We start from the raw sequence: 16,295 nt of genomic DNA on the forward strand, positions 1-16,295 counted from the left end.
TTTGGTCAAGCCACAGCACAATATTCCTCTGGGCCTAGTCTGTCTTCCCAGTAGAATTTTATAAGACCTCCTATCAAAAGAGTCCTTCACCTCTTAATTTCAGCCCAGTATCTGTTTAATGACTCCTCAGTTCTACCATAACCTTGTTTTCAAAATGAGACCTGGGCATTCAGTAACCAGGGTGTCGTCTTCTCTTTGGTTGTATTAACCTGTGTACAACCCAAAGGTGCAGGTGCATTACAACGCCCGCGTCATTTAGACTAGCATATGAAACTGCCCATGCAAAGAGGATTAAGTGACCAGGACGAGAAGAATATAAAATATAATAATAACAATAACAATAATAATAACAATAATAACAATAACAATGACAACAACAAACACAAAAGCAAAAACAAACCCCACATCAGGAACAACAAGAATCTCTTTTCTCAAAAAAAAAAAACTGGGCAGAAAACAATTTTGCCATTCTGGAAAACTCGGAAGCGTCAAAAATGTACTTTAAGAGTGCCAAGGGACTGCAGGTTTTCATGAAAAATACAGGAAATAAGTCCTACTTCTCCAAAAGCCTAGACATCAGAGCAGGCCTGTTAGGAATGAAGAGTTTAACAGTACCAGCCTTTGGCCAGCAAAAGGTTAATGCTGTAATCTGAAATCTAGAATCGAGAAGAAGGTTACAAAATAGCACAATGTACATATCAAATTAGAAATTTATATAGTTCATATGAGGTGCCTCAGCCTGGAATAGCCTGCCCTTGGAAATAAGCAAAGCATCTAGGAAGTCTCTGTGTGCATGCCAATGTCTTACATCATATGTGTATGTACATGCATATATTTGTGTATATATAACAGGATTAGCAAAAAATTACTCAATCGTGAGGTTTTTCAGAATACGGAATTATTCAATCAGCAAAGATGCATCCTTAACCAGTAATGTTGTCCCTTAATAGCAACCTAATCAATTGTGTGAATGGCTTTTAGGCATAAATGGGCAGGCATCTACCTGTTCAACTTATTCATGATGTGTTAGGACTGAAAACAAAAGAAAATAAATTATGGATTCCCTTTAGACTTGTGTGTCTGGCATATCTCCTACTACCAGTCAAGCGACCTGGCCAGCTGTTCATGTCAGCAGAGGCTGTCTTGGTTTATGTCCTGGGGGCAGAAGCAGCCAACTGACAGTTAAAAGCAACTGATCAAGTAAAAGCTTGGAGACATGGGAGACCCAGTTCAAATCTTCAGTCTTGATCCCAAATCTCCTGTACCCACAAGAAGAGCCTGGACGATCTGTATCCTAACTCTCCCGACAGGGTCTTTTTCTCTCTTATGCTGTATTTCTCCCCAAAACTCAAAGTATTTTGCAGGCCACGCCTCATAATGAATCGACTTACAATGCCACCCTGAGTTGCACACCTGGACTGCCTGTGATTCTGCCTCCATGACCAAGGAGTTTCCCTGCACTCTGCAGGTGTCCCCACCTAATTGCAGTTGGTGTGGCACCAGAGTGGGAAATTCCAAGACCCTCCTAGGAGACACAGGTGTGGAAAGTGCCTGCCACATGCAATCCCCAAAAATCTGGGTAGTGACAAATCCGAAGGTGCTGGCGGCGCCCTCCACTGCCAGCAACTGCAGGCAGGTTTGGTGAGAGGGCACTCCCACTGACTCTACCCATCTGCAATGCAGGCACTGATACACGAGCTTCCTTTGCACCCAGCGGTCACCTCTAAAACCCTCACTGCATCTTAAAATAGGAGTCCCAAATGGGCTAGATAAAACAAATCCCATTTCTTTCCTACACTAGGAAACAACCAAGAGTGACTGGTGCAGATGAAGATGTCTAAAGTTGAGTAAGAGGAGTCCTTCCGTGTGTGAATATCCACACGTTACCCAAGGAGGTGCAGACATGGTGAGTCACATCAAGCCCCTTGCTGGGAGGGCAGATTCATCCACAATGCTCTCACAAATGCGTGGCACTGAGCCTCAGGTACCAGAGCTGGGAAAAGATGGGTTTAGAGGGAGCTCAGGGCTATGATATAAAAGTAGTGTGGTACAGAAGAGGTATCACATGGAGACCTTGCACAAAAAAAAAAAAAAATTTAAAAAAGGAATTATCTTCCTGGAGAATGGTTTGTTCTTCCACAGAGCTAGCCCTGGTTGGCTTGCGTGAAGGATGTACCAGTAAGAGAGCTAAGCAAATGACTTGTAATATGTAATTTAGTCGCAAAATACCTCTGCCTGCACAGCGCAGTGCCCAGCTTCACACAGACAGCCACCACTGGAAAGCAGGGTACAGGGAATGGTGTTAAAATTCCACCTTGGCAGGATATTGATTTTTGTAATAATAAACCCTTGTAATAATAAACCCCTTTATGTCCCTCAGCCCCAGGAATAACTTTTAAGAGCATTAGCAAAGGAATAATCCATGTCATCTACTCAGCATTTTGAGCATAAGCTCAAGTGTGGTTATTGTGTCCTGGGGCTTTTGCTGAGCCCACTCATTCCCCAGCACATGTGACAAGACTTACCACAACCAGCCCCACGTCAAAGGCCACGCTTGTGGCACGTGCTCGGTCCACAGCTGTTTAGCATTGGGACACATCTGGCAGTGGAGAAGGAGACAAAGGGTACAGACCTTGGCTCTTCCCACTGCCCCCCAGCCACCAGCCAGCTCGTTAGCCCTGACTGTACAGCAGCAGTAGGCACATGTGGCATGGGGCTGGCGAAGGGGCCAGTTCAGAGTTGGTCCCATCTGACTAGATGGGTGCATCCCCAGCGTCCACAGGGTTGCCTGTGTGCCGGAATATGACCGTGTTTGCAGGGGGGGGAATGGCCCGGGTCTGGTTCCTCTGCTTGCAGTGTTACGCTCTCACACAACCCAGCCTGCCTCAAAGCTTGCACGAACAGCAAAATCCCTGCAGTTAGAAGAGGAAAGGGGGGAAAAAAACCAAACAACTAACCAAAACAAAACAAAAAATCAGCAATATTCACTGAGCCAGGGAGGACCACCCCCTCCTCACCCTGCTCTCCAAGGGGAGCCAAGGAAAGCTCACAGTTTAAGAAGGATTAACCAGGGAAGAGAAGAAATTAAAGTAGTTTCTGAGCAAGATCATTATAAGTCATGGGAGGTTGAAACAGGTTTTCCTGAGAAAACAAGTAAATCCCCTGGAAAGAAGCCAAGAGGGATACCAGCACAGCCAAAACCAAAAAGAAGTGTCCAAGGATCAGATGGACAGACAGAGAGAGTAGGATTAAGGTGTTGCCAGGTCCAAAGGCCCATGGAGGTGACAAGAGACCACTCTGCAAGAGCAAGGAGGGCTGAAGCGCTGCTGAGCTGCCCTGGGGGTGATCAAGAGGGGGTTGCAGCGCCGTGGAGGGACCACAGGTGAGGTCCAGCCAAGACCCAGCCCCGCAGCTCCCCTCCTTGCTGCAGACTGCCTTGGCCGCACCCCTGGCATGGGACAGGACAGGGTTTGATTCCACCTGACATTTTTTTTCCCCCTTTATGCGCTGCAGTAAATCGCACAAAGACTTTAAGACCACTGTTTGTGTTTACAAACAGGAGCTGCCCACACATCCAAAGCAACGTTTTACCTCCCCGGGCCCACTCGGGCAACCACGCTTAGCCAAGCACATCGGCTGCAGCTACGGGCAACAGATATAAAAGACAGGCCAACAAAAACCAACCCACAGAGCCAGAGCATCTCCCTGCCAAGCTGTGAGCTCTTGCCAATGTCCTCGCACCCAGTCACCAAGGCCACTGTATTTGTGCCAAAGCTACTAACGAATAAGAGCCTAGGCTTTAACCCTTATACCTGCAGTAAGTCCCAGGTTGCCCCAGGACAGGCAAGGGTGCAGGACAGGAGGGGCAAAGGAGACCTGCAGGGTGAGGTGAGCTCCTGAGGGTGCAAGGAGGGGAGAAGATAGCCACAGCAGGGGATGCTCCAAAAACTGCTGCAAAGCCCTGCTGATGACACAGCTGGTATACTGGCTGCTGCGGAAAGCTCTGCACAGAGGCATTGGCTGCTCCAAAACATCTTGGTCTCAAGTGCTCGGGTGACATGGGGCACCTCACCGCTTTCTGGGTGCACACAAGGGACTAGGTAGGTAGAGGCAAGTAAGAGGAACCTACATCCCAGGGGGCAAGAACTGGTCACTATTACAGCCCCTCCAACTATAAAATGTCATAAAACACCAGGGCCTGAACTGACAGGCAGAGAGATGCTGTGCAGAGGGAATCCCAAGGAAAAGGGAAAACAGATTTCTCCACAGTTCCCACAGTGGCAAAGCTGGCAATGTTGCTGCTATGAAATCCTTTCAATTCCTGTGGCTCATGTCCCGCTTCACTGCTGTTGACAGAAAATCAGCCCTAGGCTCTGGCAGGATGGAAGAGATGAGCACAGGAGGGTCTGCAACTCAGGAGTCTCAGCAGTGTGCTTGAGCATGGATTTCAGCAGGTAGAGGAGGAGGAGAAGGAGGAAGAGGAGAAGGAGGGTGCCTAATGTGTGGCTCCAGCACCCAGAGAGATGGTGACAGCCAGTCCCTGCAGGAGGGAGCTGTAAAAGATGAATCTCAAGCGCTTGCTGCTTCTCATTCCCTTTCCCATGGCTGGTTTCTCTGCGGGGCTTCGGAGCCACTCAGCCAAGCAGCCAGAGCAGGGCTGGCAGTGGCAGGAGCAGGGACGTGGGGTTTGTGCCGACACAGAGGAGAGGCAAGCGCCAGGGGGAGAGCGGCTGCTAGCTTTGCTGCTCAAAGCTTAATGCCCTAAGAGCCCAGCTGACTCCTGCTCAGAAGCAAAGGGAAAGCGCAGGCACCCGACGATGCTGCGTTTCCCCAAACCATGACGGGACAAAGGTTCGGGAAATGCATCACCCTTTGCCTGCTGCCCTGGAGCTGCCTGAGTTTTGCCTGGAGTGATGCTGCTGGGACTGGGACCATCTCGCCTGGGGCAGGACACTTCAGAAAGGGGCTTCCCAAAGACGCTGCCAACAGGACGTACGTGCACAGCAACGTCTCAGGTATCTGAGTGAGCGATCGCCCACCTCTCCCTCTGCAGGGCTGCTTGGGGCGAAGGTATGCATGGGGTGAAGCTGCGCACAGGGTGAAGAGCACAGAGACATGTCCGTGATGGCATGATAGTGCTTTTCCCGGAGGGCATGGAGGCACACATAGGGCTGCAGGGCTTTGCATGGTCCTCACGGCCACAGCAGCTTCTGTAATCTGGGAGAGATATGTTACCTCAGAGGCAAAGTTGCTAGGTACAGAAAGGAAATTTAATGCTCGACTGTCTTCCTTTGAGGGTGAAGTCCTCCTCCACGTTAACCTCTACGTATATCACAATGGACCAGCTCCCTGCCCAGGGTATGGGTTGCACTAAACACATCCCTGTTCCCAAGGGATGAGCTGGGACCCTTGGGAAGAAATAAGGATGGAGATTTTTTTGAAAGCACAAATAATCTCCAAATGTTGAGGGTGATTATTTGTTTTTAATCCACTTCCTAGAGCAGGGCACGTGCTGTGCCCCAGCAAATGAGACACAGTGTTGGGGCTGCCGTGGGGCAACCACCTGCCCAGCGGTGCAGGTAGCCTGCCCACCTCTGTGTGTGGGCAGCAGCACAGAGCAGCCCATGCCATACTGCTGAACCCTTCACCTTCCCAAACCTTGAAGAACTATATGTTGTTTCCAAAACACCTCTCGGGAACAGTCTCTGAACCCCCTTATCTCCAAATCACAGTGAGAGGTTGTTGTGGAAGGTGTTAGCCAGTCCCGGATAATTTAGCTGTACAACAGATCCAGTCCAGGCATCCAGGAAGCCTCCCTGGCACCACTGAATTTCTTAATCTCCACTACCTGTTAACAGTATTGCTGGACCTGGAGAAAGTCTGATCTTACTGAACCTGATCTGCTTCTTGTCAGCCCCTCTGGAGGAGAAGCCTACATCATCTCAGCAAAAGCGGGGGCAAAACAAACCTCTCTCTCTCATATTAGCCTTACTGCTGCACTCAGAATTTCCCTCAAAAGTTCCCCCTGAGCTAGATAAAGCACATTTCTGCCTGCAGGTTTTCAGCTTCACTTAGCTAGAGTTGATCAGAGTACTTGCCTTTAATTCAGGATATTGTTATTTGTGATACCTGCTACACAAGAATCTACTCATACACATTTTGTTGGTCTTCTGTTAGTATATCCAGGGCTTTTTTGCAAGCACACAGTCAGACTGGCATCCCTTTTGAAGCCTGCTTCATCCCCAGCTCTCACCAGGTACTAGCGAGCTGGTATATGGACAGCACTAAAGATGCAAAAGGTGCAATGCAGAAAGGGTGATCTAAGCAGGATAACAGAGTAGCTCTGAATAGTTGTGGGTAACAAATTAGGAAAAAAAAAATAAAGGCTGGGATGAAAAAAGTACCTCTCTATAGCATAGAAGAGTAATTTTATTGCTTTGAGTTCCAGCCGTCAATATTCTCCCAGAATACTGCGGTATTAAAAAATGCTTATCCTCTTCCTTTCCCTCCTAAGGGTCGCTCTGTGCATGCTGACCCCACCCTGCATCTTCCCAGTCCCACTCCCGCTGTTCAGTAGCTGCTCACATTGCAGAGTTTGCAACTAGAAGACTTACTTTCCAGACAAAGCCACCAGACTTACCTATATCTCTCCTTTAGGATTACACAAAAAAAATATTTCAGACACTTGTAGGACCTGCGGGACTGACATAGGGGCCAGGCAGCCTTTCCATAAGGATGACTGGCATTGGCTTTGTCACCACTTGCACTTAATGTCTCCCCTTCCCCCCCAGCACCGTGCATGGCTCTCGCCCCTCCACGCTATGGATACTACTATGTGGACAGAGGCTCAGGCATCTCCTTGGGCTCGGTCCTTGTGTACTGGTGCCAGGAGGGGTACCAGCTGGTGGGCAGCGAGAGGCTCTCCTGCCTCCGCCGGGAGAGCATCTCATCCTGGAGCCACCCCCCGCCCCACTGCCAGGGTAAGGAGCCTGCTGATGTGACCCAGCCCTTGCGCACACTTACGGGGTCTCAATGGGGTGCAGGTGATGGAACAAGGGGTAATGGTTTTAAACTAAAGGAGAGGAGATTCAGGCTAGACAAGAGAAGTTGTTTTTACAATGAGGGTGGTGAAACACTGGCACAGGTTGCCCAAAGAGGTGGTAGATGCCCCATCCCTGGAGACATTCCAGACCAGGCTGGACGGGGCTCTGAGCAACATGATCTAGTTGAAAATGTCCCTGCTGATTGCAGGGGATTGGACTAGATGGCCTTTGAAGGTCCCTTCCAACCCAAACTTCTATGATGCTACAATGGCCACTTGATTGCTAACTCAGGAGGGGAGGTGCAGCCACCAGCCCTTGCACAGGGGTTTTCTTGCTCTGGCTGAGCTGGCGAGGGCAGGAGGAGGAGACGGGGTGCCCCTGCCCCTGTGACCCCAAGAGGGGACTACTGAGGTCCAGGTCTCATCTGCACAGGTGAACTGCCATGCTTCAGAGGCGCTCCCTGCAATGGCATTTAATGAGCTGCACAAGGCGGCAGGGTTGCCAAAGGGGTGAATTCACCTGGCATGGGCTCAGCAGATAAGCAAGGCCTTATCTCACTCCCAGTAACTGCTACAGAAGTCACCAACTTCAGTCAATCCCTGGCGCTCAACTCCAGGGCACAGCCAAAAGGTTCCAGCTGGAAGAAAGCTGAACTGTCATAACCCAGCAAGTGCTATTTGTGAAAGCACATGCTGAGCATGTACCAGTTGCAAAGGGCCACCACATTTTTTGTGGTACAAGCTCAGCGAGAACGAATGTCTGAGGGAAATGGTTGAAGCAAAAAAGTTTATTGCTTTAAAAGCTTTCTCTCATGTGCTACATGTTGCATGCATACATAAAATAATTTCAGGAAAAGTGCCCTCAAAGTTATATATTTTTGCAGTGGCAAGAAAAACCACAGAAGTAGTAAATACTACATAGCTTATGTGTGGATTATATTGCTCATGCCCTGAGAATTAAAGACCCAGGGCCCTTTCAGAAGCAGTTTATGGGCAAACTTGTGCTGCCAATAGCTGGCTAAAAGAAGAGGTTGAAATGGAGAGGGTCTGCCACATTGGCTTTTGACACTTCTCTTGCACTTGCTCAAGATAAACAAAATCAGTTAAAAGAGATAGCATCTCAGGCAGGTCAAATTAGAAACCAAAGTTCTTCAACCACAGGACACCCCTGCAGGTGCTTCAGCTCAGAAGCACCCCAGGCAGTTTGTCCTTTAGAAAGGAAAACAAAAATAAAGCAGTTAACCTCAATTTCGAGCTGTAAAATCTGGTGATATATAGTCAGTGTCTTCGGTTCATAAAAGTTAACACAGCAAAATAAAAGCAATGAACTTTGTTGCAATAGGTTACAGGTACTCCTGTAGTAAAACATTCATTAAACTTATTAGCAAACCTTTTCTTGTGCACCGCTTAATGCAGAAACAACTTTGATGAAGCAAAAAAAAAAAAAAAAACACACCTCCAAACTTTAAATCACACCTTGAGTTCCCCAAAATAAAGAGATTTTAAGACAAGTTTAAAGGAAAAAAAATTGTCATGGACTTGTTCTCTTTGAAACAAAAAACAAATCCCTGTACTTTCAGAAGTCTTAGTTTGGTTGTTTTCCGAGTGTCATAAGGTTGGGTTTTTTGAATCTGTGTGTTTTATTACCTTGAAAACCCAAACATACAATTTTTGTGGATGTTAGCAAATGCTTTCATATTATTTTGCCCTTGGGATGGGAGTCACGTCCCTAACTTTAGACATTTACAACGCAAACATCATTTAGTTTCCATTTATGATTCAATCATGATGTAATTCAACTGCTCCTTCCAGACACCCGTCAGGTGTCCGGCAGGTAGAGATCACATACTTGGATGGACCACACACCCATTCAAGAAAATTCTGAAGGAAGTAGCTATATATTTTTTTCAATGAGAGCAGTGAGATGCTGGCCCAGGTTGCCCAGAGAGGTAGTAGATGCCCCATCCCTGGAAACATTCCAGGCCAGGCTGGACGGGGCTCTGAGCAACCTGATGTAGTTGAAGATGTCCCTGCTCATTGCAGGGGGGTTGGACTAGATGACCTTCAAAGCTCCTTTCCAATCCAACTTATTCTACAATTCTATGATTACATCCAACAAAGTCTTCTTTTTTCTTTTTTTTTTTTTTTTAATTCTACAAATTTATTTTTCTTTCATATACTCATGCTTCCTTACACCATTTTAACCGTTTTCCTTTTCAACTATTTTCCTCTCATCGCCGCCTTCCTAACTTTTTTCTTTCTCTCCCTATTTTTTTGCCCTCCTTGGCTTTTTTCCTCTCATTGCCACCTTCCTAACTTTTTTCTTTCTCTCCCTATTTTTTGCCCTCCTTGGCTTTTTTCCTCTCATCGCCACCTTCCTAACTTTTTTCTTTCTCCTCTCCCTATTTTTTTGCCCTCCTTGGCTTTTTTCCTCTCATCGCCACCTTCCTAACTTTTTTCTTTCTCTCCCTATTTTTTGCCCTCCGGCTTTTTTCCTCTCATCGCCACCTTCATAACTTTTTTCTTTCTCTCCCTATTTTTTGCCCTCCGGCTTTTTTCCTCTCATCGCCGCCTTCCTAACTGTTTTCTTTTTTTTCCTTATTTTTTTTCCTTGGCTTTTTTCCTTTTTATTTTTACCTAACTTTTTTCTTTTTTTTTTTTTCCTTATAAATTGTTTCCCTTTCAAACCTTTTTCCCTTCTAACTTTTTTACTTCTTTTTTCCCTTTTTCACCTTTTCTTCTTCCCCTCCCCCCCCCCGCCGCCCCGCTCCGTTTTTTTCCCAAAAGGAACAATTAGGTAAAAACACATGTCCCAGGTGTGTGGGCGGAGGGAACAAACAAAACCCGAAACAATCACCATCACGACCAAAACAACAACAAAAATGGTTATTAATGAAAATGGGGGAGCGGGGCCGGGGCGGGGGCCGCAACGCCCGCGAACGCGGGCGTTGCGGCCCCCGCCCCGTTCCCGCTCCCCCCGGCCGGTCTCCGCTCAGCCCCCCACCCCGTTCTACCCCCGCAGCCGCCCCGCAGCCCCCGACCCCCGGCTCCCGCGCTGCGGTGGCCGCCTCGCTGCTGAGCGGAGCCGTCATCCTGGCTCTGTCCGTCTCCTTCGCCGTGTGCTGCTGGCGGGAGAGGGCGAGGAGGAGCCGCGGAGGGTGAGTAAGGAGGTTGGGGGGTGTGGGGGGGACGACGAGGTGGTTTTGGGGGACGGGTGGGTGGTTAAGGAGCTGGAGGAAGAGTCGCTGCTGCCATCTGCTGAGACGCGCAGGTTGCAGCCACTTCCAAGCCATCTCCCTCCCTGCACGACACTCCTCGTTCACGCCTCTGAAACCACCCGCGGCTCGGCACGATCGTGCGTAAAATAAAGTTAAATCTCTGCTCCGACGTGAAGGTGTGTTTGGCCCCAATGAGGAAAACAGGGATTTGCAAGGGGTCCCTGGGATGCTGCTGGAGGTTGCAGAGCGGCCTCCTGCAAGAAAACATGGCACATGGAAAGCTTGCCGATTTATGAAAAGCCCTCCCCGTAATGGAGGAAGAAGGGAACAGGCAACACCTGGAATTCTCCAGGGTAGCGGGATATCCCTTCTCTGAGGCCAAGTTTGGTGCAATTCCCCAGCAGGGGAAAAGGGGGAGAATCCTCCTCTGGGAAGCCACACTGGGCGAGCCAGGACCGCGCTTGCAGAGCAGCATTTCTGCAGCAGCACTTCTCTCTTTTCCTGGCCTAGGGTCCAGGAGGACCTCTTTGGTTTTGCCAGTGATAGTATCCTAAAGAAGGGGCCTGGAGCACAAGTATGGTGAGGAGCGGCTGAGGGAACTGGGGCTGTTTAGCCTGGAGAAAAGGAGGCTGAGGGGAGATCTTATCGCTGTCTACAACTACCTGAAAGGAGGTTGTAGCACGGAGGGTATTCTCCAAAATAACATGCATTAGGACAAGAGGAAATGGGCTCAAGTTGCACCAGGGGAGGTTTAGATTGGATATTAGGAAAAAATTCTTCCCAGAAAGGGTTGTCAGGCATTGGAACAGGCTGCCCAGGGAAGTGGGGGAGTCACCATCCCTGAAGGTGTTTAAAAGACGTACAGATGAGGTTCTTAGGAACATGGTTTAGCGCTAGAGTTGGGTTATGGTTGGACTCGATGATCCTGAGAGTCTCTTCCAACCAAAACGATTCTATGATTCTGTGACAGGGACCATGCAGGAGCCTACCTAGGGAAGTAGTGTTAACTGAGAGCCTTATTCCTTATTATCAGAAATGTGCAAGGATAAGGAGTAAAAAAACCCAGCAAGAGACAACATTGCAGTCTCTCAGCAGGCACCAGCCATACCTATCTCCACTGGGCTGCTCTTCCCCAGGCTGGTTGGTGCCTCATACCAGCACCTCTTTTCTGCAGGGCTGAAACAGCTTTGGTGCTTTCCTCTGGGAGTGGAGGAAGGGGGTCAAAACCATTGGGTGACAATGTTGGTTTAGGACACACACATTCCAAATCTTTCAGGGGGGGCAGTAAATGAATACAGCCCACAAAATGCAAAGAAAGCACCTGCATGGGCATCTCTCTCTCCACCTTGCAGACAGCAGCATAGGAGAAAAGTCAGAGGAGGACGGAAACGCAACCCCTCCACCCCTGATAGGGGCAGGAACGCTTTCGGGAGGCTGAAGCACTACCACCGGCGCGACTACCACCTCTCCACCCTCTCCAGCTCTGTGTTCCCGGGGGCATTCGCAGGCTGCAATAACCTGCCTTTCCAAAGGTACGGCTCAGACCCCGCACTGGCACTGTCCCCCCAGCTCCTCACACAGCGGCAAGAGCCGCTCCCAGACCATCTGGAGGCAGGACGTAAAAAGCCCTCGTCTCTTGGGCATTCAATCCCCTGCCTCACCCTCTTATGTGCTCCCCACCGAGCACCAAACAGCAATGACGAAACCCTTGTGCCTGCTCGTTTTCAAGGGGAGGTGAGCCAGAGGACCGGGATTCCCCTTCACCCTGCCTCAGCATCACCTGGGTGCGCTGCAGGCTCCCATCGGTGCCGCAGCCCTTTCTTACCCTGCCCCCCTCCTTGCCTTTACCAGGAGCTCCGAAAACCCACCAAAGCTGCCCCTGCAGAGCTGGCACCCCGAAGCACAGGTCTTGCCGCAGCTGGTGTTCCAGCCCGGTGCATCGCCCATCACCGCCCTGCCCAGCCAGCCGCCCCACAACCTGCTGCTGCCCGACATGCCCTACCCGGCCGACCTCCCCGGGGACCTGCTCCCTCTCTACTACAGAAGCCATGAAGAACATAAGCTCTTCACCAAGTTCAGCAGGCCAGTTTGAAAATTTAAACTGCCATTCAACGTTTTTTCCTTTTTTTGTTTTTTTCTTTTAACATCATTGATTCCTTGAAACTCTGCAGAGCCTCAGGAAAGAATTTCACAAGAGCCAATTACTTCACCTGGGCTTTCAAATAGAGAAAATTTGACACTTCACGTTGAAAGGCTTTTTTGATATAATCCCTCTATTTCCATCCCCATGTCTAGAAGTGCACATTTCAAACAGGAGTTCCTGGGTTAAAAGCTTCTTAATTGATCATTTTGGTGAGAGGCATAAAGCCAAGTTTGAGCAGCTCCAGCTTCACCTGCAGGCTGAGCATGTGCAGACTTTCAGGTTTTAACCACAAGAGTCTGATTTTCTGTTAGTGGCTCTTTTAAAGGCTGAAAGACAGCCAGTTACCAAGAACAAGGAATCTGTGTCATTTGATAGTTGGAAGTATTTACAATTCATTGCACCTGAATGCAGGCTGAGATTTAAAGATTTGTTGTTGTTGTTCAGAACTCGATATATTCTCCCATTTCTACACAGACAATCTTAGACTTGCAAGGTGCAGTGACAAGCGTGCAAAGGTAGCCAGTCAAGAGGAAAACAGGAATTTATCTTTAATACAAAGGACCTAGCACATTTGAAAAACAAAAAAACCCAAAAAACCCACCAAAACCCAAAAACATGCAAACAACACCACCACCACCCCCCCAAAAAAAACCCCAAACAAACAAAACCAAAACCCACAAACCAGCAAACCCTTGGGTTTTTTAATGCCTTCTCTCTGCATCAGAAATTCACATCAGGTATACCAGGACCTACAGCAGTGCCCCAAGAGCTCGCCTAAGCATGATCATTTGCATTCAGAAAGCAATAACACCAATATTTCTGTCCAGGCTTTCCTGGGTGGAAATACAGGGGTGTGTCCCATGCAGCACCTGGCCAAGCAGCTTCAGGACACCTCAGCCCCTGTTTGCACAGCAGGACAGACCTACACCCGCATAGCACACCTGGTGCAGTCTGGGCACGCAGTGCTCGCTGAGTAACATGGCATCCCGTGTGCACAGACATGCTGTTTGCATCCTGCAAGGCGTTATGGTGTTAGTCAGAAGAGGTGTTGGCAGCCCCAAGAGCTGCTGCACACGTGGGGTGGGGAGTAAGAACGAGCAGCTGGGACGTGAACCCTCAGCATCACCTGCCATCCAGTGCTCAAGGATGCAAAGTGCGATACTCAAGACAATCCTGCTATAAAGGCAGTGAATTTCAGTTTGCTGACTTCATTTCTGTCAACATTTGCATCACATTTCAAGGAAAGAAGCCTTAAAAGACGCAAGGTAGCACATCTTTGCGATAAGGCAAGACCTACTAAGTGGACATCTGGGAACCACAGCCGCTTCTTCCTGGAAAGAGGGCTAAGGACACTGGGTTTTTTTCTATTCATAATAATAATAATAAAGGAATCTCTCCCTATTCCACCTCCTATGTCTTCTTTTCACATCACCAAACTATGGAAAGCCTGCTTTGGGGGCTGGGTGTGATGGGGGAAGATGTAGGGAGTAAAGCTCTTATAGAGCCCCTGCAAGATGAGAATGGCTGCAATGGCCATTTACCAGCAGCTGCACCACAAGAGGGGAAAAACCTGTCATTCTCCTAAGACAACTGAAGCTGTAGAGGAAGTACAGGAAAAACAGGACCCACTCTGCGTTTCCCTTTGGCTCACATCCTAACCTTACCTTTTTCTCCTCCCTCTTCTTTTCCAGCCAAGTCTAACACACGGGGAGGGCAATAATCGTGCTCCAAGGTAAGATGTTCATCAGTTCCCCCACAGATGCTCACCAGACTGCTCACCTGTTGGAAAGGTGCTCTACATGCAGACGCACCAGCCACGAATTTGGACACAGCGCTAGAGGTGTTTGGGGCTCTCATGCGTTAATTGGTGCCAATACCCACAGGCTATGCTCCCACTTCTGCCTCACCAAAATAGGTTTCATAGTCAGCAATTCAGCCCAGGATCCACTCTAGGAACAGCACTGCCCAGTTTCTGGTTCATATAGGAAGGAATTGTCTCGTTAAGAGATTAAAACAGGAGGGGGGAAAAAGGGAAAGGAAAAGGGAAGAAGAAAAAAAAGAAAAACAAAACAACAACAAAAAAACCTCCAAACCAAAACAACAAAAAAGTGAAACTGAAGATGGGAACTGGACTTTTCCCATCTATTTCCTTCTCTTTCTCTCCCTTGTCATTTTCTAAGGAATAAATAAAAACCTCACTACAATTCCCCCTCTCTCCAATGAGATTTTTGTTGAAAATTTAAAAAAAAAAAAGTTTGGGACACAGAGTTTGCTGTTCTTTGGATCCAAACAAGGCTTTAAAACCAAGAGTGGGATTTTTTTGATACGTAAGATTAGAGATTGACACCTGCTTTCACTGCAAACTGAAATGACGCACATTTTGGATATAAACATCTTTCGCCAAACATGTCCAGAAAGGTGCTGATTTTGAAGTGTCACAACAAAAAGTTAGCATTTTCAATAAAAACTGACACAGTAGTTTTTCATACAGAGAAAACTGTCAACTTTTAAAAAGCATTTTATACAACTGATATTTAAAAAATGATTTACTTGACAAAATTGAAAAGTTTCCTTTGGGTAACTTTTTCCTGACTTTTTTTTGTGTTTATGTGCAAAGTTAAGCTTTCTACCACAAAAATTTGATCTCAAAATCTTGGCAGGCTTAGCCAAGTTCCTCCAGCATGGAGAAGCACAGCCAGGTCTTCCTCAAAAGTCATCTCAAGCTTGCAGGAGACCGAAACCAAGAGAAGAAAGATGGGTTAAAGGCAGGAAGTCCAACTCCACCATGAGTTTCCCTACCAACCCCTTAGTCTTTGCCTCAGTTCCTTCTCACCTTGGACCAGCATGGCAAAGACCTGATATTAACGTCGCAAAGAGCCACACTCAGCTTCCCCCCAGGAAGGCACCATCAGAAGACAACAAGAAGCACTGTTTGCAATTATTTGCTAAAAGAGGAAGGAGAAGGAAGGTAACTATGTAGAAGCTTTAATTGAATTTCTAAATGGGGAAAAACAAGCCTCATAAGCCTGTAATCCAAGACATTCTCACCACATTACTCAGTGGTTCCTGTTGGAGCCACCATCTACCCGACCTTTCCTCACCAGAGCAGCACGAGGTGCTGCCCTCGCCACCATTTCCCCTCTGCAGACCATCAAAGAACTCCAACTTTCTCCACGGCAGGGAAGGGGTTTTCCAGCTGTCTAAGATCCTGGCCTCTGTACAGGGAAGCTGAAACTCTAAGAGGTTTCATTGTTAATGTTTTATGCTACATCAAATGCAATATCCCACTATGAAATAAATCATACATTTCTATTTATTTTGTATTTAAATTATATGCATGCAATATCCAACAGAAAGGCAGGCCCTGGAACTGGAGGAAGCCACCTGAGGAGGGATGGAGACGGCTGCAAGGCCAGCTCATTGCCAATTCTGTCCCAGGCAAACCTCACAAGCAGTCCTTTTCCGCTCTGTGTCTGAACAAAGAGAGAAAGCACCCTCAGGTGTTTTTTCAAAACAGGATTTTATGCTTCAGACTCCACACTGGAAACCTCAGCCTGCATGCTTATCTAGAAAGAGCTAAACCAGTTTTGGCCGCAACTTTAAGTTCTTCAGTGAAGTTCAGCGTACCAGGCTCCTAGCACTGTCGGCACCAACAGAAAAGGTTTCAGACCCTCCCTGAAGACCTGGGTGAGGGTAACGCTGGGACCTGTAACATTCAAATGCTAAAGCCATGAAGCTCCAAAAATATATTGTGATCTTGAAAAGAACAGCCGCCCTCTGCCAGTACAAGCTTTCTAGACCATCATGTTAGACGTTGCTGTGCTGGAAGGAAGAGGAGAGAGCTGAGCGTGTCCCGCCCTCTCTCCAAGCATCTCTGAAATGGAAATTTGTC

General features: G+C 48.0%; 1 protein-coding gene across 1 annotated transcript; it reads left to right on the forward strand.

The window, feature by feature from the left end:
- Positions 1-4,837: 4,837 nt before the first annotated feature.
- On the forward strand, positions 4,838-12,352 carry LOC135985499 (sushi domain-containing protein 3-like). Its single transcript, XM_065628882.1, has 5 exons — positions 4,838-5,015; positions 6,792-6,980; positions 10,065-10,200; positions 11,613-11,792; positions 12,112-12,352. Exons 1-5 carry the CDS (start codon positions 4,838-4,840, stop codon positions 12,350-12,352), a joined length of 924 nt encoding a protein of 307 aa, XP_065484954.1.
- Positions 12,353-16,295: the final 3,943 nt, after the last annotated feature.

This window comes from Caloenas nicobarica, chromosome 1 (assembly GCF_036013445.1).
Source record: "Caloenas nicobarica isolate bCalNic1 chromosome 1, bCalNic1.hap1, whole genome shotgun sequence".
Lineage (NCBI taxonomy): Eukaryota > Metazoa > Chordata > Aves > Columbiformes > Columbidae > Caloenas > Caloenas nicobarica.

Bases quoted from the DNA above. Each gene is read 5' to 3' on its own strand.
- LOC135985499 (XM_065628882.1), top strand. From the start codon at position 4,838: ATGACGGGACAAAGGTTCGGGAAATGCATCACCCTTTGCCTGCTGCCC. The intron at 6,981-10,064 runs GTAAGGAGCCTG...CTACCCCCGCAG, and splicing joins CCCCCCGCCCCACTGCCAGG to CCGCCCCGCAGCCCCCGACC. The intron at 11,793-12,111 runs GTACGGCTCAGA...TGCCTTTACCAG, and splicing joins AATAACCTGCCTTTCCAAAG to GAGCTCCGAAAACCCACCAA.